Source organism: Triturus cristatus, chromosome 10 (genome assembly GCF_964204655.1).
Source record: "Triturus cristatus chromosome 10, aTriCri1.1, whole genome shotgun sequence".
NCBI classification, from domain to species: domain Eukaryota; kingdom Metazoa; phylum Chordata; class Amphibia; order Caudata; family Salamandridae; genus Triturus; species Triturus cristatus.
The window spans coordinates 168,832,652-168,855,845 of record NC_140593.1 but is presented as its reverse complement, the minus strand read 5'-3'; the positions used below and the strand labels follow the sequence as shown (position 1 = coordinate 168,855,845).

At 43.8% G+C, this 23,194-nt stretch overlaps 1 protein-coding gene across 1 annotated transcript in view; it reads right to left on the bottom strand.

Moving 5' to 3' along the window:
- Positions 1–1,891: 1,891 nt before the first annotated feature.
- The window catches only part of NXPH1 (neurexophilin 1), a 444,513-nt gene continuing 423,210 nt past the window's right edge, over positions 1,892–23,194 (bottom strand). Inside the window, exon 2 of the mRNA XM_085630764.1 lies at positions 1,892–3,744. Within this exon, the coding sequence (XP_085486890.1) occupies positions 2,983–3,744 (762 nt within the window). The 3' untranslated portion in view covers positions 1,892–2,982. The remainder of the gene's footprint in view (positions 3,745–23,194) is intronic.

The following is a 23,194-nucleotide window of genomic DNA, read 5'->3' as shown; positions in this document are numbered from 1 at the left end:
GATGTCCTGTTTTGTGACCATAGCGACCTATTGCTTGGCTCTCTTTATCCTCTCCTGTCCCTCCTCTCGGATTTCCTTTTCCAACTCTTTCTTATGTTATCTTACTCTGTCTTTATATCTTCCATCCCTCGATTTTCATTTTTATTTCCCTTCTCTCCAAGTACAACTTGTGGGGTTAGAACTCTCACCCGCATATTGACTGTTAGAGGATGGTAATGGATGCATATACATGTGCCTTTTATCTTACCTGAATCATATGGGTTGGTTTTGCAGAATACTAATAGGTTGCTTGATAAGATTCCACCATATCGTTGCTCATTTAATACAAGGTAGTCACCATCATATTTACATTATGAACTGCAAACAACAATCCATCTTGCTGTAATGTACTTGGAGAGCTCTTTCTCTTTTTTGTACTGTGCGTTAAAAAAATTCAATAAAACGTTTAGAACAAAAAAACCTGCCCTGGATAGAAATGTAGGGCCCAACTTTCCTACTTCTAAATGCCCTTTGTGAATACCAAAAGTCGTAAAGTTAGGATTTTGTCTAAGTTTAGGAGTTGTAAAGTTAGGAATCCTAACTTTTCTACTCCTAAATGCCTTTTGTGAATACCGAAAGTCGTAAAGTTAGGATTTTGTCTCAGATTACTTTTGTGAATAGGGCCCGCGGATTCTGTTCAGCTGCTGAGCTCTGCGGTTGTGTTAGGGATGGTCAAAAATCTTAAACACTGGATGCCTGAAAAACTTTGCATGAAATAAAACTCCTTTGAATTAAATGGTAAATTCATTCAATCCAAGTGGTGGTTGCAGTTCATATACAAACTGCATGCTACAAGTGATTTGCCTTATAAATCTTCACACTTCAAAATGATCAGTTTGAAAGAAGTCACAAACACTACCGAAAATGTGATCCAACCTTCAGTAAATAGATAAGAATTTGTGAGGGCTGTTTGTGCCAATCTTTAGTTAGTTTCATAGAATCTGCATCCTGCACCTTTGAGTCTTGCCCAGTAAAACCCCTTTATACACATTCTGCATATGAGGATCCCTTTGTACTTGAAAGGGGAAGCCTAAGCTTGCTATCTGAAAGTGAGCAAGTGTCAGTCGCAGCAGAGTAAAAGTAGACGTGCAGTAGAGGTGATGTTTGTCTTTCCTGCAAGTGCCAGGTATTGATGAAAGCATGGGCAAAAAGTGATGATTCCACGTGCATTTACTATAACTCAATATCTAAATGCCAAAAGGTTGTTTATGGTGCTTAAGGGCATTGTGCAGGGCCCTGCAACAACTTTGATACAGTCGGTATTCAGGGGCATGGGGACAGTCCAACAGGCACCCCCCCAACCATTCAGTGCCCTCATTCAGCCCAATGTGAATGAATATCTGTGAGATATGGGCAACTTAAGGACCCCTTATCACATTCTCCAGGGGTAATCTTTTTCTGTTACACCAATGTGGTGATGGATTATGATATATAGAATTATAGATGGGTAACAGTGAATTACGGGGATGATTTATCCGGGGGTTTATGAGTGACATGAAATAGACATTAAGGCGGAAGCCTTCACAGAGCCCTGTCGGCCTGGAAAGCCTTTATTACATAACAATAGTGGGTAACAAGTTTTGTTATTAGCTGTTGCTACATCACAGCAGTGATTTATCAGATTCAGAAACTGATCTAAATGATAGAGGCTGCACATGAGAGCCAGCCCTACTAATTCAAATATAAACTGATTCTGTGTATTAGCAGGTTCCATGATGAGCAGCTTTGAATGGATAATCCAATGCCATACAGCACCTTTGTAGATTAGCATACAGTGTGCATCCAACCAGACACTCTGAGAGCAATGTCTACAAATATTGAAACTCAACTTTAAGTATTTTATTTCTATGTACATTTCACCTTTTCCAGGAATAAAATATCTAAATACAGACTGTAATGTTCTTATATGTATAGGTTTCAACAATACTTTAGCTGAATAAATGTTTTGTACATGTTCTGTCCTTCTCAATGGTGTTTACAGGTACATTGATATAATGGACTCCTCATTTTCTTGTTTGTATTTTTAACCAATAACAAGCAGCGAGACAATTACAAGTTAATATTAATAAGCGGCTCAAGTGACACTGTTTAAACTATATACAATACAAACCATTCATACAAATGAAGACTAGTATATTGAATTTGTTACATTACACTGTCATAAAGATAAGTCAGCCACTTATAACTTACAGGATCTCTAACAGGCATTTCCCTTCTAACATAGCTTGGCAGTATTCGGCAGCTTGGGTCACCCTAATGCCCTCATAGGGCAAAGGGCAACAAGGTCACAGAAATACCAGAGTGTGCCTGTGTGTAAATTTCAAATGTTTACTCATCTTTATCAGTGACAAACTCCATCGATAAAGTGCCACCCTAGCCACCTTGAGAGTGCCTACATGTGCTAGAAGAAAGTCCTTTTTATGTTGCTTCCCAGTTTTTATATCATAAGGGATGCTCCCAAACAGTGTCCTTCTACTGTATCTCAGTTTATATTCCTAATCATCAATCCTTATCTCTTGAGAAGTTGTAATCCAGGCCAATTGTACTGAAGGATCAGGATGAATAACCATTAGCAATGCAAACAGGTCTTGGAGTACTTTTCCATAGTGGTAATCCTTGTGTCTAGGTGATCCTGAAACATAATCCATCAGAAAATGACACCCTTCTACCATAATTCTCAATACATCAAATCTGAGAGTGATTCTCTCTGTTTGGTCATAAAGGACTGTGACTAACACATTGGACATACCAATAAATGGTGTTAACTGGAAAGAAACTGATACAGATTTTTTCTTTGCAAAATAATTATCTTTTCGTTTAGTGGGCACAAGCAAGGATGCAGACACATTCCAGGTAGAAGACGTGGCTTCCTTCGTGGAGGTACCAGACCTGTCACTGCACCTCTGTTACTCCTCGGACTCTAGTCTTTCGCACAGTTTATTGTCAACCAGAAGGGAAGTAAGGCGTGTCGCTGTGATAATTGTAATCAGGACACACCTTCTGTACTAGTTTATAATCTGTACTATAAAATGAAATGTAGATGCAGATCACTTTGAAGGGCTTGGAGCAGAGCCATGACACGTGGCTTTGGGTCTGCTCCTGGTAGCACGTTTTTGAAGGGTCGTAGTTGCAAAGCGTATTCTTCGTAGCTTTGTCGACTTTTTCATATTCGATGCGACAGTTAAATGACTTGGAATCTTTGGCATCAATCACTGTTTGTTGTGCCAAGTCAAACTCCACTATTTTAGTTGGGGGCACCAAGCTGACTGATACGTTCCCCTGGCCTGTGGAATTATGCCTGAAGTAAACGCTAAATGTCCCGTTGCCATGATCAACAATTTTTCCAGTTATTAGGAGATTGAGCTTGACTGTTTTGATGTTGGAATGAAAATCGCCCCATCCGAACATTTTCTTGAATTTTCCTGTCTTGACAATGGGCCGTCTCTTGGCACGCGGCCGCGCCTCCTGCAGGTCTGTCGAGTTCCTCAGCCAATCCCAGAGCTCTTGCTCGGTGTAAGTTTCCGGGGTGTCGTATCGCAGATCCAAAGCCGTTTCATTTTCTTTACCATGAAAAGTCTGTGACAGGAGGCGGCTGATGGACAAGTCTTTGCTGCTTTCTGTCCATATGTGCTTTAGCGTGGATTTGGAGCTTCCTGTTTTGAAAAGGTCAGACTTTCCGCTGTTTTTCAAGTTCGCACACGAAACCTGAAATAACAAAAGGAAAAAATAAAGACATTTTAGAATAGATCAATCAGGAGTAGTGGAGTTCATCTTTCCTCTCATTAATTTAATGAGAAGAATTATCAAATCAAAAATCATTATTGGGAATCTCTAATTCTTGGCACTGCAGACATTACATATAGTAACATTCCCCTTCTAGCAAGAAACACAGCGGCGATTGGCAATACAAAAATATGGGTGGGGGGGGACCATGTGCCCAATTCACCTCCATGATGTTCAGCCTGGTGCGGCACTCCCGGAGATCGTGGTGTGACATACACGAGCAGGAAAGGTAAGGATTTCCCTTCCTGTCCAGTGGAACGTGACTCCTGACCAATTCTGGAGCTGCTCTCAGGATGAGAGCAGCTCCAAGACTGGTGAGAGCAGGCTAACCCAGCACTCATTTTAAGGCTGGGGGCCTGTACCAGCAATCCCCTGGCTGTTTAACAGCCAGGGGATTGCTGGGTGTACAGTGATCATGTCGGGCTGGTCGTAGGTATCCAGGCGTCCAACCCGTCATGCGCATTGTAAAGGGCAGCAGTAATCCTGCAATAGCAGGATCCAGCCCTGCCCCCTTGCCTCATGCTCGCGCTGTATGCAGCTCAAGCCGGTGGCAAAATAAAATGGCATTATTATGCCATTTTATTTATTACTGTTTGCCTGCTGCACTCGCAGCAGGTGGGGCAATGCTCCTCCGCCATTTAGGAGGAGCCACAATTGAAGAAACACTTCTCCAAAACTGAATTTTAAAGGGTTGCCATATACAGCAAATAATTTTGTTAAAACAGGGTACCACTACCAAGTAGATTTAGTAGGATCGGAAATGGTGTCCTTTCATGATTTAAAAAAGATAAACCACAGTATCCCAAAAGTTCAAATTTAACGGTATATACACAGTACTATCTATATAGGGTACCTAAATTAAAATGGTAATTTACTGTGACACTTTGTTCATATTTCAGAGAGTAAAGTAAAACTAATTCCAAGAGATTTCTTGAAAATATTAGTTTAGAATAGCTTATGTGCACAGATTAAATTGGAATCCAAGTATGACGAGAAAGGCATGAAAAGGAAGCCAGGACATGCTCCCAGAATGTGCACATTAATAAGGGAAGCAAACATTAGAGCACGTCCAAGCCACGATGGGAGCAGGAAGATGGGAACGCATCCTTTGCATTTGGCAGAGTAAGAGAGGAATCAGGTGCAGAGGAAGAGAATCAGGAAGGGATATGCATGAGGAGGGTAAGAGCAATATGAATGAATTAAATAGAATTTCTAAAGAGCGACAATCACCAGGGGGTACCTAGGTGCTGAGCTGAATGGACAGCATGAAGGCTCTGGAAAATGGCAAGTTATTTATTGAAGAGCCAAGTCTTCAAGTTCCTCTTGAATTCCTATAGGTTTGTCTTAGATTTTAGTTCTATTGGAAGCGAGTTCCACAGCCTCGATGTACATAGAATGAATCCTCTCCCTTCCCAGTTGGTTTTCTTAAATCTAGGAATTACAAGATTTCCATTGGTGGATGAATGCAGGGAGCGAGCCGGGGTGTAGCGCTGAAAACGCTGTAACAGATACTCAGGACCAGAGCCTTGTTGTGCTCTGAAGGCAATGCAGAGTGCCTTAAACTAAATCTATTTACATATAGGAAGCCAGTGTCATTGGAACTGTGCTTGAGATGTGGATTTGTGTTTTGGAATGCCTAGCAATAACCATGCTGCGGCGTTCTGTAGTGTTTGTAGCTTATGTAAAAATTGTTTTCGAATATTGATGAAAAGCGCATTACAGTAGTCTACTTTAGATGAAATGAGAGCAGTAACTACCGTCTTCTGCAGATTTGATGGAATGAAAGGCAACACTTTTCGTAGAGTTTTTAAAATAATGAAACATGCTGAGGTGATATGATTTATTTTCTGTCACTGTGGATAGGTATGTTCCCCAATTCCTGGGGCCACCAGTTGATCGACCAAAAAGAAGGATTATTACAGAACAACAGGACCTCAGTCTTCGAGGAGTTTAGTTTTAGGCAGTTACTGCTCATCCACTTCCCAATGTGAGACATAGAGTCATGAAACTGGGCTGCCGTGGCTTCAGGATTGTTGGTGCCTGACAAAACAATCCGCGTGTCATCCGCGTACGAAACCAAAGAAAACCGAGTGATCTTATCAGAGCCGAAAGTGAGGTAACATAAAGATTAAATAGAGTGGGGCTCAGGGACAAGCTATGAGGGACACCACAAGGCAGAGTGAAAGCTGGTGAGGTAAATTCACTGAGAGAGACCATCTAGATACGGTCAGGTAAAAAGGAGGTGATAAACTGAAGTGTATTATCCTTGATCCCAATTGATTCCAGGCTATTGATTAGAACAGCGTGATTAACCGTATCAAATGCGGCTGAAAGATCTAAAAGGATCAGAGCCACATTTCCACCGCCATCTATCGTTTGCCTAATTTCCTCCATAGCTGGGACCAAAGCCAGCTCGGTACTATGATGACTACAAAATCCGAACTGTGTAGGATCAAGACTCTTTGTATTGTCTAAAAAAGTAGTTATTTCTTGATGATTGACTATTTTGTTCAACCAATTTGGCGGGAAATGATGGTCGTGTTATTGGGCAATAAATATTAGGGTCAGCTGCATCCAGATTGATTTTTTTTTAACAGTGGAAGAAGGAACGCTTTCTTCCAGTCTTTAGGAAAATATCCGGCAATGAATAAGTTGTTGAACATGGCCGTGAGGTACGTGGCTATCACTTGTGGGACTAGATTAATTATTCTGGCTGGACATGGGTCCTCAGGTGAGCCTGATTTAATCTGCATCAGTATCCTTTGCGTCTTATCCACCGTCAGAGGTCCAAAATGGGATAGAGTACTGGCGTTGTGGGTGCTGTTCAGCGGTCTGTTGTTTAGATCAACATTTGGATTAATGTCTAAAAAGGAATCCTAGACCAATTTGACTTTGTCTTGGAAATGAGATGCTAATTTGCTGCAAAATTGTCGATTAATATTGGGGTACTTAGGGTCTGGTAGTTATGATAATTTATTAACTGTTGCAAATAGTTCCTTAGAGTAATTCATAGCTCATCTATTTTTGTCACAAAGTAATTCTTTTTCTCCATCAAAATCATTCCTTTATAAGTCTCTAGGTTGGCTTTATTTACCCCTTTGTCTTCTGGTTTGTGGTCAAGTCTCCTTTGTATGCTCTGATCTCCTACATTCCTGTTTTTTACATCTAAGTTTCTTGCTGAACCAGGGTTCAGAGGGGTTGGTCTTTTGGCAATTGGAGTTCTTTGCTGGAGCTAGCTGGGTCAGTGGTGCTTCTAGCCATTGATGGTAATTATGAGCAGCAGTGTCTAAATCAGGGCAGACCAGTGAGGTTGATTCCATAAGAGATACATTAAACTTACTAGCAGCTATAGTGTTCCATAGGCAACAAGTGATATTCCTAGCATGTGGGTAGGGATTTTCTGCTTTGAATGGACCATTTATCTCAAACATGATTGCCTTATGGTCAGACCATGTCAAAGGGAGAGAGGATACACAATGGAGCTCTGGATTATCTGTAAAGATGGAATCAAGCAAATGACCAGCTGTGTGTGAGGAGCCCTAGACAATTTGTGTTAGACCAGCACTAGCCATCTGATCCCGTAAATTTATGGAGTCTGGATCAAGCAGAATGTCCATATGGTAATTACAATTGCCAAATATAGTGAAACCCGTGGCGTCAACTTTAAGTTGCCAATGTATTGGGAGAAAGCTGTTCTAGAACCTGTTGGTCGATAGATGAGAAGTCCATTGAAGGAATAGTGAATGGTAAGTTCCATTTTAAAATGTAAGGCTTCGCATAGTGGCTCATTAGGAAAAACATTAAAAATAATTTTGAAGTGAACTGTACATATTATTGTAAGGCCTCCGCCTTTTTCTAATGGACAGTCGTGTCTTACTATTCTGAAGCCTGCAGGTAAAGCCAATAGTAGATCTGGCTCAAAAGAAGGATCTCCCTAGTTTTCAGTGATAAAAGCCAGCTCAAAATTCAGATTTTCCATAAAGATGGCGAAGTCCAGTGCATGTTTAATAAGTGATCATACATTGATGAGTGTACAACTGCATCTCATTTTAGACTGCTTAGGGGGTGCTACTAGTAATTTTTTAGCCGTGGGAGACAATGTATGTTAGCAGGGGAAAAATCACAGAACAGACTTACTAACCCATCATAGCGGTGGTACGGGTCTAACTGAGGACCCCCACAGTACTTTCTTGAGGAATTAATTAAAGCAAAGTTTCCCTAGAATAGGTGAGAGGGCCCTTACCTTCTGGGGTCAAACTAGCAAGGGGGCTGGCACTGAGCCAGGTCCGGGTGTAGACAGGTGCAGACGGACTTGCCTTTGGCGCACCTTCAGTGTGCCAGTGGTGCACCCACTGCGCGCTTGTATTTGTATGTGTTTTTGTAGCTCCAACAGGCGGAAGGAAGAAAACACTGGCCCGTCAATTGCACAAGATGGCAGACAGCTGAGGAATAAAAAAAGAGAAAGGCAAGTCTGCCCTGCCATTGTAGATGGTACTTTTTCTTGATCGGTGGAAAATCCTGGCTTTGTGGTTTTATTTCTGGCCAGCTCTATAAGAATTTGAGACAGGGAACTCTTACAATACCATCCCCAGTGTAAGCCTATAGTAAGTTAGTGGAAGAATCTAGCTGACAGCAGTTTTTGACACTGTGGGTATATAAGTGCAACACTATATTGGTGACCATGGGTGGGCCAGAGAATGAGTCCTCTCAGAAAAACTATGGGGTATATTTACAAGGGGATAGCGCCGCCAGAATGTCACTTTTAGCAACATTCTGGTGGCGCTATGCGCTTCTCCATATTTACAAAGCAGCGTTAAGCCACTTTTTGTGCCTTAACGCCTCTTTGTAAATATGGCCCCTTCAAATGCATCACTAAGCGTGAAAGGGTGTGCAATGGATGTTGGTGTGAGCGTTTCATTGCAACATCCGTTGCTTTTTAACACGGCCCTAGATTTAAAAGGATGTGTAAAACTGAGGCAATGCTAAAAGCTATGCAAGAGCAGGCACAGGCATTAGAATGGTGAAACGAGGAGAAATACTTTTATTTTTTACTTTTTCGATGTGTGCTGCATTCTGCAGCACAATCAATCAATCAATCAATCACGGAACTTATATCGCGCACTACTCACCCGTAAGGGTCTCAAGGCGCTTGGGGAAGGGGGTCTGCTACTGCTCGAACAGCCAGGTCTTGAGCTGTTTCCTGAAGGCCAGGTGGTCCTGTGTCATCCGCAGGTGGACGGGTAGGGAGTTCCAAGTCTTAGCTGCCAGGTAGGAGAATGACCTTCCTCCAGCGGTGGCTCTCTGGATGCGAGGGGCAACGGCGAGGGCGAGGTTAGCGGAACGTAGCTGGCGGGTGGGCGTGTAGAAGGTGAGGCGGCTGTTGAGGTACCCTGGGCCTAGGTCGTGGAGGGACTTGTGTGCGTGGGTGAGGAGTCTGAACGTGATCCTCTTGTTGACAGGGAGCCAGTGCAGGTCTCTCAGGTGGCACGAGATGTGGCTGCGTCGGGGGACGTCCAGGATGAGTCGGGCGGAGGCGTTCTGGATACGCTGAAGTCTTTTCTGAAGCTTGGCTGTAGTACCGGCGTAGAGGGTGTTTCCGTAGTCTAGTCTGCTGGTGATGAGAGCCTGGGTGACCGTCTTCCTGGTCTCGGTCGGGATCCATCGGAAGATCTTTCGGAGCATGCGGAGGTTGTGGAAGCAAGCTGAGGAGACGGCGTTGACTTGTCTGGTCATCGATAGGGAGGAGTCCAGTATGACGCCCAAGTTGCGTGCGTGGTCCGTCGGTTCAGGTGCGGTGCCTAGTGCCGGGGGCCACCAGGAGTTGTCCCATGCGGAGGGTGATGGTCCCAGGATGAGGACTTCTGTCTTGTCCGTGTTCAGTTTCAGGCGGCTGGTGTTCATCCATTCAGCGACGTCTGTCATCCCTTCGTGCAGGCTGGCTTTGGCGGTGTCGGGGTCTCTGGAGAGGGAGAGAATCAGCTGGGTGTCATCGGCGTAGGAGATGATGTTGAGGTTGTGTTGGCGTGCGATGGCAGCGAGGGGTTTCATGTAGATGTTGAAGAGAGTGGGGCTGAGCGACGATCCTTGCGGGACGCCGCAGATGACTTCGGTGGCCTCGGAGCGGAACGGAGGGAGGCGTACTCTCTGTGTTCTGCCGGAGAGGTATGAGATGATCCATTCCAGAGCCTTCCCTTGGATGCCGGTGTCGTTGAGGCGTTGTACTAGTGTGCGGTGGCAGACAGTGTCAAATGCTGCGGAGAGGTCTAGGAGGATGAGTGCCGCTGTTTCGCCGTTGTCGAGCAGGGCTCGGATGTCGTCGGTGGCTGCGATGAGGGCGGTCTCGGTGCTGTGGTTGGCTCTGAATCCGGACTGTGATGGGTCGAGGGATCCGTTCGCCTCGAGGAAGGCTGCCAGTTGCTTGTTGACGACCTTCTCGATGACTTTGGCGGGGAAAGGAAGGAGCGAGATGGGGCGGAAGTTCTTGAGGTTGGTCGGGTCCGCTGTTGGTTTCTTCAGCAGAGCGCTGAGTTCGGCGTGCTTCCAGCTCTCCGGGAAGGTTGCTGTGTTGAAGGAGGTGTTGATGATGTCTCGGAGGTGGGGTGCGATGGTAGAGGCTGCCTTGTTGAAGACATGATGGGGGCACGGGTCGGTCGGAGATCCGGAGTGGATGGTGTTCATCATGCGTGACGTGTCTTCGGGGGTCACCTCGGTCCATGTCTGGAGGGTGGCGGCGGGGTGCGAAGGTTCAACCGATGGGTGCGGGGGTGAAATGTCGAAGCTGTTGTGGATGTCGGCGATCTTGCGGTGGAAGTACGAGGCGAGGGAGTCGCAGAGGTCCTGTGAGGGAGTGATGTCGTTGTTGCCGGTGCTGGGGTTGGAGAACTCCTTGACGATGTTGAAGAGCTCCTTGCTGTCATGGGCGTTCTTGTCCAGTCGTTCCCGCAGAGATTTCTTCTTGGTGGTGCGGATGAGCTGGTGATGTCTGCGAGTGGCGAGTTTGAGTGCGGTCATGTTGTCGGCGGTCTTGTTGAGGAGCCAGGCCTTCTCGAGGGTGCGGAAGGCCTTCTTGGAGTCCTTAAGTTCGTCCGTGAACCAGGGGGCCTTCTTGCTTCTGGGCCTGGTGAGGGGGTTCTTCAGTGGGGCGAGGTCGTCGGCACAGGAGGTCAGCCACTGCGTGAGGTCGAGGGCTGCTGTGTTAGGGTCCGTAGTCCTGACAGGTGGGCTCTGGCTGAGGGAGGTGGCTAGCTGGTCGGCGGTGATCTTGCTCCAGTTTCTGTGGGGAGCCTGCTTCGGGTGATGGTGGACCGTGTTCTTTCTGAAGCTGAAGTGGATGCAGCTGTGGTCGGTCCAGTGAAGTCCGGTGGAGTGGCTGAAGGTGACGTGCTTGCTGGACGAGAAGAGTGGGTCGAGCGTGTGGCCGGCGTAGTGGGTGGGGGTGTTGACCAGTTGCTGAAGTCCGAGGTTGGCGAGGTTATCCAGCAGGGCGGTGGTGTTGCGGTCATTGTTGTTCTCCAGGTGGAAGTTGAGGTCCCCGAGGAGGATGTAGTCGGCGGAGGGGAGGGCGTGAGGGCTGATGAAGTCTGCGATGTCCTCGCAGAATTGAGCGCGTGGTCCTGGGGGTCTGTAGACGAGGGTGCCTCTGAGGGTAGTCTTGGGGTCGGTGTGGATCTGGAAGTGCAGGTATTCGGCGGCGTTGAATACGTCGATGGAGTCAGTCGAGATGCGAATGGTGCTCTTGTGTACGATGGCGATGCCTCCTCCGGTCTGGTTGACGCGATCCTTCCTGATGATCTTGTAGCCGTCCGGGATGGCTATGGCGATGTCGGGGGCTGAAGAGTCGTTCATCCAGGTTTCCGTGAGGAAGGCGACGTCTGGAGATGCTGTGTCGAGGAGGTTCCAGAGTTCCACGGCGTGTCTGTGGACGGAGCGGGTGTTGAGCAGGATGCACTTCAGGTGGTTGCTGTTGTCCGTCTTGGTGGGCGTGGTGCTTGTTTGGAGGCAGGAGAAGTTGCAGGAACGGCAGGCGAAGGGTCCATGGGTGCGTCGCGGGGACGCTCGGTAGCATCCGGGGGCTCGGGCGGTTTTGAGTGCGATGAGCGTTGCGAAGTCGTAGGTCCTGCGAGGGGGCTGATGGGCGCGGGGGCCAGGGGGTCTGGCGCTGGGCGCGGTCCAGGCGCGGACGGGCGCAGACGGGCTTACCTTTGGCGCACCTTCGGCGCTCAGTCGGTGCTCCCGCTGCGCGCGTCCGCTGCGCGGTCGCTGAGAGGGCGTCATAAATCAGGAGCCGGGAGGGAGGGTCACCTGGGAGGCGGGAGCGGGGTGGCCAATGGGCAGGGAGGGGAGGCGGGACTGCAGGCAGAGGCGGGAGCAGGAGGCAGGAGAACAAATAGAAAGAGAAAAACCCCATTCGTGATTGTTTATGTATAGGAAGGTGTCCCTTCCTGCACATAAACAAACATTAAATAATGATGATTTGCTACTTCTATATATGCTGCATTCTGCAGCACACATAGAAGTAACACATCGCCATTAGTGATTGTTTATGTATTGGAAGGGACGCCTTCCTGCACATAAACAATCACTTCTTGCAACACAGGCACCCTTGCACTGTGGTGTAAGGATGCCTGCATTGGCGTTAGGCAGCTAATTTTAGCACCAGCGCTAGGAAAAACACAGGGGTGTGCCGTATTGTTGTAAATATGGCACATACCTGTGTTTTGGAACTGTCGGAGCACCACGTGCTACCAAATTTGGCACCACTCCGCCATTTCCGTACATATATGCCCCTCTCTATGCTTGGGCACTTGGGCTTTGCTCAAGCTCGAAGGTGGGAGGTGATAGAGAAACAAATATATGCAGGAGCATCTGAGCCAAACAGAATGCTGACATTGAAAGTAAAGCAAGATTGCAAGAGTGATGAGTATTCAAGCATTGAAGCAACATTCTCTTCAACGTTCTCTTGTAGTGGGCAATGGTGGAAGATTGGAAAGTTCGAGAGCAAGGAAGCTGCAGACGTTTGGATTACATTCCGAACAACAAGGCATATGCCACTCTTTGTCACACCTATTGGAACATGGGAGCCTCTCCAGTGTAGGACTGAAGCATGGACAGGCTAACAGGATGCTGATAGCAATAATATGTTTTTTCAGGCCTGTGATCAATAGGGTGGGCTGCTGCATGCAATAATAGTTCAGTTGCCAGAATTCATATACTGGTGCTTTCCAGGAAAACAAACACAGTCTGTTCAACTGCCTTGTAAAATGCATACATTGCAATATTTATGAAGTGTATCCAAATATGTCATTATTTGTTTGTTTATTTATTTATTTATTGGGGATTCTGATATAGCGCTAAACCTCGCCATTGGGCTATTTCAGAGTGCAGTGCTCTTTGGATACAGGAGCAAGAACTGTTTTGAGTACCAGGAGTCCAACCAAATGTGGAGCGCCCCTCCTACCCAGTATTACGCTCTCACTTCCCCATGTCTATATAATGATATCCCCCAGTGCACCACTTGACGCAAAGTCTTAAGCCCAACGACATCTTGGAAAGTTCCGTTTTCGAAAGACTTCTGAAATGGAATCCCAGACAGTCCCTCCACTCATTGAGCGTGGTGCTTCTGACAGAAATCAATCCGTATGTCAAAAATAGGAAATATTCTCCTAGTGGATTTATGACTCTGTTCCCAAGCAACGCCCATGGATATTGATGAATTCCCAGATTTACAAGGACTTGTCAACTTGGTAATGCGTCAAAATCTTATACCTTCCCAGGAGAGCCGTAACGAGGAGAACTGTCTTTATTTTTCCTCGTGTTTCTCTTTCAACATATGCTGCATTATGCAGCACACAAAGAGGAAAAAGCCTCTCAGGATTGTTTTTATGCAGAAAGGTGCTCCTTCCTACACATTAACAGTCCTGCCTACATTACAGACACCCTTGCACCATGGTGCAAGGGTACCGGTGTTGGCACTAGGCAGCCAAAATGGTGCCAGTGCAAGGTAAAAGGGCAGATATGCGCTGTATTGGATAAATATGGGCGCATTCCTGGTCTTTCCCCGTGACTTGCCGCGCTGCCCTGTGCCACAAATGTCATAAATATGCCCCAATGTTCCAAATACTAACGCAAGTACACAAACCAAACTCTTTGTAAGGTGAACACCCACAAATTTGCAAGTTGATGAAAACGTGCACAAATGTTTTTTTGCTGGGGGTGCAAGTAAGTGTGTTTTCAGGATCGAGTAATGGACAGGACATCCCATCCCCCGCCCTCTCCCCAGGTTTAATGGCGATGGCAGGGAAAGGATTCTTCAATTGGGGAAAAATATGTGTCAAAACAAAAAAATGAATGTGCAAAAACTCATTGCTCTCAGAATTACACATTTACACTTGGTAATCTACAACTGTCATATATTTCCAGGTACAGGCCTGAGATTTTTCTGAACTCGTGAAAATCAGACAAAGACAAAGAACACCCCATATGTAATCAGCACTTATAATACAAGCAATTTTTTTAAAGAGGAACAGAATACAGGAATATGTAAGGTAACAGCACCTAATATTGATGCTTTAATGTCTAGCAACTACATAGATTGAGGGGAAATGTGTTGTGGAAGTCAGCAGGATGATGCTGCTGGTGCCACAGCAGGGCTGGTCTGACATCAGCAGCTGTGCACAGAGCTGATGCTCTCATTGTGTCCCTATGCAGTGGTAATGACCCTGCTTATGAACCAAAACAGGGGGTCCGGTAATTTAATGACCGTACTACTGAACATCGACCCCCAGAATATCATAGTACAGGAGTATAAAGGATGCAATATCAAGGAGGGGCAAAAGATCAAAAGGTAAGTGCATGCAGGAAAGAAACTGTGGATTTACTATTCCTGACTCCACATCTACAAACCATGAAGGTATATATGCTGCTGAGGTACATATATGTGGAGTAAGGTATAGAAAATCTAAACTTAGTTACCTGTCAATACTTTTTTTAATCGATTTTGTCCTTGATATCGTGTCCTGTTGATGTTTTAGGGGGATGATATTCAGGGTGCACAAAGTGATTTACATTTAAATCTATATAGATCTATGTACAGCAGCCATATTATTACCTACCACAAATACCAACAACAAACACCCATGTCCTAACAAAGTTTTGCCTCACACTGATTGCACTTTCCCAGTCTGGCATACAAAGATTCTATTTACTTAGCAAGGGATTGTACTGAAAGATCCAATAGAGATCCAAGTGAAAGAGTGTGGTCTTCAGACCCACTGTGGAGGAGATGGCAAAGACTTGAGAAGGATGGAGAATGGCTACCCTGGGACTTGGATTGGCTTCATAGAGGATGCAGAGTTGGGCATCTGACAGACCACGGAGCAAGGGATTGTACTGAAAGATCCAATAGAGATCCTAGTGAAAGAGTGTGGTCTTCAGACCCACTGCGGAGGAGATGGAAAAGACTTGGGAAGGACAGAGAATGGCGAGTCTGGGCCTTGGATTGGCTTCATAGAGGATGCAGAGTTGGGCATCTGAACAGACTGCGGAGCAAGGGATGGTACTGAAAGATACAATAGAGATCTATGTGGAAGAGGTTGGTCTTCAGACCCACTGTGGAGGAGATGGAAAAGACTTGGGAAGGATAGAGAATGGCGAGCCTGGGCCTTGGATTGGCTTCATAGAGGATGCAGACTTGGGCATCTGAACAGACTGAGGAGCAAGGGATGGTACTGAAAGATACAATACAGATCTATGTGGAAGAGGTTGGTCTTCAGACCTCTCCATAAGTGCAAGAAGTCTTGTTCGAGTCAAATCAAATCAAATCAAATCAAATCATATGTGTAGGTGGTGAGAAGGTTTTTGCTGTTTGACTTCAGGTACCGGGAGGGGTAGAAAGGCTATAAGATGTATATTGAAAATAAGTTGTGCAGACCTTCCTGCTTTTAGCCACATTCATGTTCATTTGCCTTTTGGCTGCATTTAAATAAAATATGTATGAGCTGTCATAAGAATATCAGGGTAATAAAATACATATATAGCATACAGAATATAAATATATATATATATAGCATATGACATAGGCCAACAACAGCACCAAAATGGACAAAGGAGGTAGAAATGATATTTCACATGAAGTTGAACACAGATCAGGCTTTTGATGTCTAATTGTGTGTTTTTTAATGTATTTACAATCTGAGCCACATTTGAGATCTGATCTCAGGTGTCCTATGGTAGGTAAAGAAGAAAATAAAAATCAGGGATCAGATCATATAAATTGAAGTGATGTTGGGCACTTTTGTTTACTATTTTGGGTCAATTTTGTATCTGTGCTGGGTAATTTTGCCTTGATATGTGAACCAACGAACAGTGCAAAATGGAATTTGCACTGACTGACTATTGATAGAAATTCCATTTTGTGTCAGAGCCCTGTCAAGTGGCACGCATCTAGAGTTAGGCTAACGCATATCAGATTTTTTTCAGTTTTATTGTAAGGTTGAAATGAATCATGCATTTCAGCTGAGCTCAGCAAGAAGCTTGACCGTGTATTCTTTTAATCTGTCTGTGCCTCGAAAAATTGATTCACCCACTTGCTACATTCAGCAAATGTGTAGAATTTAAGAAAAACACCACCTGCTCCTTTTAGAGCGTTTCATCAACCTCCACCCCGGATACTGGATTCTCAGACTCAGTTTTATTGTGAGTTACTGTGCACGCTAGCAGTGTTGCTGCTCTGGTTTTGCACTGAGCAAGAAAAGGGCCGTTGCCTCAGAGCCTTTAACACACTGTGCACTACAGGAGCGGTGGTGAGCATCCTCTGATTGGACTGTGAGACATTTGGCAGCTTTTGTAAACTGACACCATCTGCCCCTGAGAGTCAGATTCTGAGAGTGACTCACTGTTGTGCTCTCAGGGAGACTTACATGTCAGTCCATTTGGATTTTGCACTGCGGCAGAACCACAGACTGCCTCTCTCCAGGCTGGGCATACCGCCCGTCCTCTTCTTCCTCCCTCCCTGGCAGCCCAGATGTGGCCACTGCCAGCACTGCAGCTGGCTACATGATCATCTCCAAACAGGAAGCCCGTCAACAGAGAGCTGAAGTGGCAGACTGACATGGAGGCTGCTGGCAGCTGTTTACCGGGCAGCGGTGGGAGCTCAGCTGACCTCTTTCGTCATATCGAGTGAGTGACTTTGACGATCACAGTGGTCAATTGGCTCTGGCGTGTTTAACACATTCAGCCAGTGATGAGAAAACCTTTAAGTTTTACATCAGTTTGCACATTGGACACTCACTCGCGTAATAGAAAATCCAAACTACAAGTCCCAGAATTCACCGTGATGTGGTTTTAAATGACAGAACTAGAAAGAGGGGTCACACGTGAAATATGGCCTCGTGACAGCTAAACATTGTTAACATGTTCATTCAAATATATATGCACTTTAATCATGACTGGAACATTATACAATAAAAGGGAGCAAAAGGAAATGTGTCAGATTCTGCAGAAGGCTTGGTATGTCAACTTGCTATATAATTTGTGAAAACCATACCGATTTGGATGGAAAACTCGAGTTTACATTTCCCACAGCCATGACTTGTTTCAACAGACATTGCCAACAGGAAAGCCGAAGCAATAGCAACATTCCTGTGGATTAAAAACGGTGCCAGGTCTATACATTAAAAGAATAGAACTATCAATGTGTGTGCACGCATCAGCTTCTAATATTATATGCATGCATGCAAATCTAAAATCTGTTGAAATGAACGAAGCAAATGGTTTCTCCTCCAAACAAATGCATCAGTGATATGGGTAAAGACGTTCATTAGAAGCTTCCTTTTGCATAGAACTCATATTATCCCACCAGGCGCGAGCTTTTGCTTCCTTTTCTTTGCATCCTGGCTGGCAGTTTTGCTTTCGCCATCTTAGATGCAGGATTGCAAATAACAGAATGCAAGAATGAACCGTGAACTGGACGAACTAGCAACACCGGTAAATGATTTCTGTATATAAACTTAGTGAAGCATTTCTGTGGCACATTCAGGCTGCCTGGACTTTCTCCTTCATCCAGTCCCTTGAGGTGTGGTTTGATGTTCACATTATTAGCTCCCAGAGCAGGTGTATCCCATAGCATTGGTGATTTTATTTTTATTTTTTTAGGTTTCCAAAGTATATGTACCTCTCAGTTATGACGAGAGAGGCAGTGGCATCATAGTAATACAACATGGGAAAGAGGTTGTGTGCATGGTTTTGTAAGACAGGTGATGGTGTCGAACGACCTTCAGCGAAACAATGCTGGCAGTAGAGTTTTGATCATGTGAGAGGCTACAGTAAAGTTAATTTGTGCTGCTAGGACAATCGCTGCTGATTTTAAGACAAGTCCTCTGCTATGGGGCAGTGGTCCTGTGTCTGGGAGAAATTTCTGCAACTGGTCCATAATATTTCTCTGCTTGTGTCAATGACTTAAGCTCGAAATAAAGTTTCACACAAAGTGTCATTCATGAGTCTAGGAAGTGTCACACATTAGCAAACTGCAAATATGCAAATGTAGCACCAAACAGACAGGAAACGTGGGTGGCCCGGTGCCAAACAGTGCAAATGTGGAATCAAAACTCATCCAAAATTGCAAACCCATCCTGGTGACATCAGCGAGTAGCAGGACTGAGGATGCTGTTCTTCACAATACTTCCTGTCACTGTCTGCTGCAGGCTGTGAGAGTACTGGAGGACTTGTGATGCAATGCTCTCACACTAGTAACACAAGCCTGCATGAGTGTCTGTGTCACCGCAAAACCTGGTGCAACAAACCTACTTCCCATGCGTAATTCCAGTGGGGGAGCTAAGGCTAGACAAAAAATGATGCTCATATGAGAACGAGTGGTGTGTTTCAAATGAAGACCATGCTATATTCCCAGCTCAAAAGAAAGTTTGTTTTAATTAGCAGATCTTGGATGCTGATAAGAATCCTCCAGAGATGACTCATTTAAACCATAGAGCATGGGTACTGGCAAACATTTTCCCAGGGGCCAAAATGTTTGGTCTGTGATCTGCCAGAGGCCGCATTGATGCCAGTGGGGTGGTGGTTGGGGCAGGAGGTTAAGCGGGGCGGTGTCTGTGGTACAGTGGGTATAGGAAAAGCAAAGCATATATCTAGTGATGAACTGCACAATGTGAAACCACAAAACCAGGGATTAATCCCAGCTTCCCAACTTTGCCAAACTGTGTGATCCTAGGCAGTTGTTTTCACTTTCCCTCCTTTTTCTTCATATCACATATAAGAAGATCTCAAAATATATGCATTCAATATGTGCTCTTTACAAAATCCTCTCCTGTGTTTGATTTATTAAATTCTGATATTGTAGATGTAGAATAGGAACCCAGGCCACTCAAGAGGATGCACATAACAACTGCCCTAACTCTTAGTTTAATATTGGCATTGTTGTCAGGGTGAGTGGAAGAATTCATGTTTTTAAATTCATGTTTAAAAACTATCACTTTAAACAAAAAAATACTTCTCAGCACACTGATATAATCTGATGTACTAAGGAGAAATGGTACTGCATGTTAATGAAATACACTTTTTGAATTTTGAAGAGACTTTATGAAATGTTTACACTTTTGCAGCAAGATGTGTTTAAAAATGAAAGTGTTTCTAAAGCTAAGAGGTGCAGAACACCCTAGTTACTCCCTTTCTTTAGCTTCACTCAACCTTTAAATAAATGCTCAGCCGTTTATTTAACATCTTTTTAATGTTAGTGCTGGGTCGAGTAAACAGCAGCCCAGTGCTGCTGTTGACCAGGGGGTCACACGTAAAGGTCAGGTGGGCCGCATGTGGGCCCCGGGCCGTACTTTGATGATCAGTGCCATAACGCAATAGTAAAGTCCCTATATATCAGTTTTTTTTTTAATAGGGATCAAACCATGTCAGTATAAAAACAATATTAATGATAATATAGTTAAAAACAAAATGTCATCCACATTCATTGATTCATAATGTGCCTGTCCCTTTAACCTCCTATTGCCCCCTCTTGCTATTGCCATGTTAGCAGTCAATTCACAGTGTCCACCACATTCACATTCTGCCTGCACAGAAGGCCTCTTTGACTCTTGTAGTTCATAGGGATACATTAAGAGGGATTATGACACAAATCCCCACAAAACATGGCATAAAACCACAAAGCATGTTAGAAAGAAAAGCTTCCTTTTCAAGGGACATCAAAGTGGTGCGCGTCTCTGCGCGCGGCGCGTTGGAGGCTTCTGGTGCGCATGTTGCCGGCTCAGAGATGCGCGCTTTGCAGCCAGCGCAGCTGGTACGGGAAGAGGCTCTGATTTGATGCGAGAGCCACTCTTCATCTGACATAACAAATGCACTTGATTGTTCCTCGCATTGATTTTCTGAGAGTCTGAGGCTTTCGAGTCATGCAGTTGGCCCTGAGACCTTCTTTCTCATTTTCTATTCTAATAACTGCTTTCATGTCACAGCAACTGATAAATGGCAGCCAGCTTTAGAATGTGCTGTTTTGAACTGCTTATCAATGTAAAGAATAGCTATAATACACAGTGCGGTACAGCAGGCTCTTTAGTTTATTGTTTTTTTTTATCTCCTATCAGAATTTTTATGTGCAAATGCCTTGTAGTAAATTGGTACCTGCTGGACTCTCAAAGGGCTCTTTAACTATATATTCAGCCTCTTGGAAGAGTGTGGGTGTTGCCGCAGCGTTGCTGCATTGTAATGGATGCTTCCAGCATGACAGACAAAAAAAATGTGTGTTCCTCTCAGCCTCTTTCCCCTGTTCTAGTCTATGTTTGGTACCTGCCTTGTCATACAGTGGTTCATGTTTTTTTTAATTCATGGAAGGTAAGAGAGGTGTGTCGTCTGCACAATGGTGAATAGAGGTGGTTACATTTTTTCGGTCCCTCATAGTGATTCAGCTGAAAAGCTGTCAAAACCCTTGCTTGACACATAAACCGACTATGAGACATTTTGAGAAACTTGTGAACAAATGTAAATTAACCACACGTTAAAGAAATATGAGAACAAATTTCAGAGAACTTATTTACAGGCATCATAAAAGCAAGCAGATAACTGTAGAATATATGAAATCATATCTTTTGAATAATATAGATTCAGATTTTATTAACCAGCTTCAATTACAATTGTATTAAAAGGTTAAAATGAGGTACTCACATGTTATAAGATTCCTAACCATTCTCACTGAAATAGTAATGTGTATAGAGAATTACTGAAATCTAACACAATTTAGATAATTTTACGGGTGATATTGGAAGGGTTTCATTCATCAGTTGCATATGTTAAATTGTGCACCAAATTAGAAAAGCAAAATCCTACAGTCATATTGAATGTAATTTTCTTGCAACCTTAAGATAAACTTCATATACGTACCAATGTAAACCATGTGAAACGATATTAGTATTTAATGATTTGAAATAACTTTATATGTTATTATTTTGAAAATGTAGTAATATGTCATAGTTACATGTGATCGTTGCAATCCAACAAATAACATATTCTGAGTGCTTATAAATTGAAAGGATTCTGGGAATAATGATTTCTCTTATGAAATGTATATTTCCACTACTTTATACTCTGCATATTTTAAAATAACTTTATTCTAGGCCGGCATTTTCCCTACTTTGCTTTGACTTACACTTGTGAGAAGTTTTTTTAAACTTACACTGGAAGATTTCTCACTCGCTTACAAGGACTATTGCAACATAAGTTGATATTTTGGAAACATCTGCATTGAGGAACTATCTTGTGGCTGTTACTAAAGGATAATTGTTTGAAGGTTTATGTTTACCAGATGATCTGACAAACTACGTGATCAGTACCACCTCTTGCTATAATATGTGTCTTCCTTTATGCTGTCTGACAATCATCGTAGACAAACTAACCAATAGACAGTGCTCTGACACAATGAGGTGATCAAGGAGGTGTCTCCCCGGAGCTGGATGATATGTTATTCTTTGTGTTGATGGGTGGACGGACTACTTCAGCCTGGCTGTCTCTGTGACGGACCCCGGAGATTGCTCTTTGGGAATCTTTGCAGACTTTATTTGCTCTTTCCCGGCTGACGCATATGCTGTGTAGCATACTTGGACTCTTTCTTGATGGGACACAGCACATGAGGTTTCATAGTTTATGTCCTTGCTGAACTCTTCTAATCCCTTTCCATTTTATGGCAAGCCCAACTAATAAGACTGTCCTGCACTCTTTAGATCTTATATGTTTATTAATGTTTTACTGCCCTTTTGATATCTTTGGTAAACTTTCCTTTAACTAAACCTACTAAGTTTTTATATAATTCCAGTGGAATTTTTAATGCACTGTCTTTTCGATGTTTTATCTGTTTTGGTGCTGCTAACAAGCAACCTAGTTGGTGTAGCCAAATTGTACTTCATTGCGGTCAGCCTGAAATTGCGTCTACATCCCGATCTACTACAACCCTAGAGTCTCATTAGTGCTTAGCAATTTTTGGCTCAAATAGTACTCAAAACTTTTTAAAAAATCACATTTCCGGTTCCCCTTATCAAATTTTTGTCATTTTGGTTTGTTAAATTTTACTCTATTGTTCTAATTCAGTTTGGGATTTTTGTGGTTTGGAATTTTTCCTTTAATATTGTTTTGGTACTGCATAAACACTTTACACATTGTCCTAAGTTAAACCTGTCTGCTCTAGGCCATAACTCGGGGTTGGAACTCAACATAATTTAGTGACTCAGAGAGTTTACCATGAAAAGGACTGTGATTATTCATTGAAGTGGGCAGTCGGCCACCCTAAATAATAATCTAATTTCTTACAACCAGTACAATTCTTTTTCCATTTAGTACCAAAGATGGAAATCGTTTTCGTTGTAATGAAAACCTACAAATGTTAGCTAAACATATTCAGATAATGAGGAATTTTTATCTGCATAATTTACATGCTATTTTAAAAAAGCGGATATCCTTCTAAAAAGAAGGCACTGAATTATTGCTTATTTCTTTTCCAATATTTATTTCTTAGGATGTATTTTGCACCTTTATATGGACAATCGGGATGGTGATTAAATGTTTTTGTGTTACCAGGAACCAAGACTTCTACTCGTGAGCTGTATTCAGAATACCACAAAATTATGCTTTATGTGATAAGCATCAATATTATAGTAAATCTGTTAAGTACAGAAGAAATGCTCTTTCTAAACATTTTACATTAACCATAAGGAAGTATGTTTAATTTTAGAAAACATACTATATATACTATATCATACAAAGTAAACTGCTGGTACCCTAAAGATGAGGGAGTGCAATAACAAACAGCATGTCCTGGTGGTACTGCACCGTGAATGCAGCTGCATGAATGTCAGCAAGCAGCCACTGT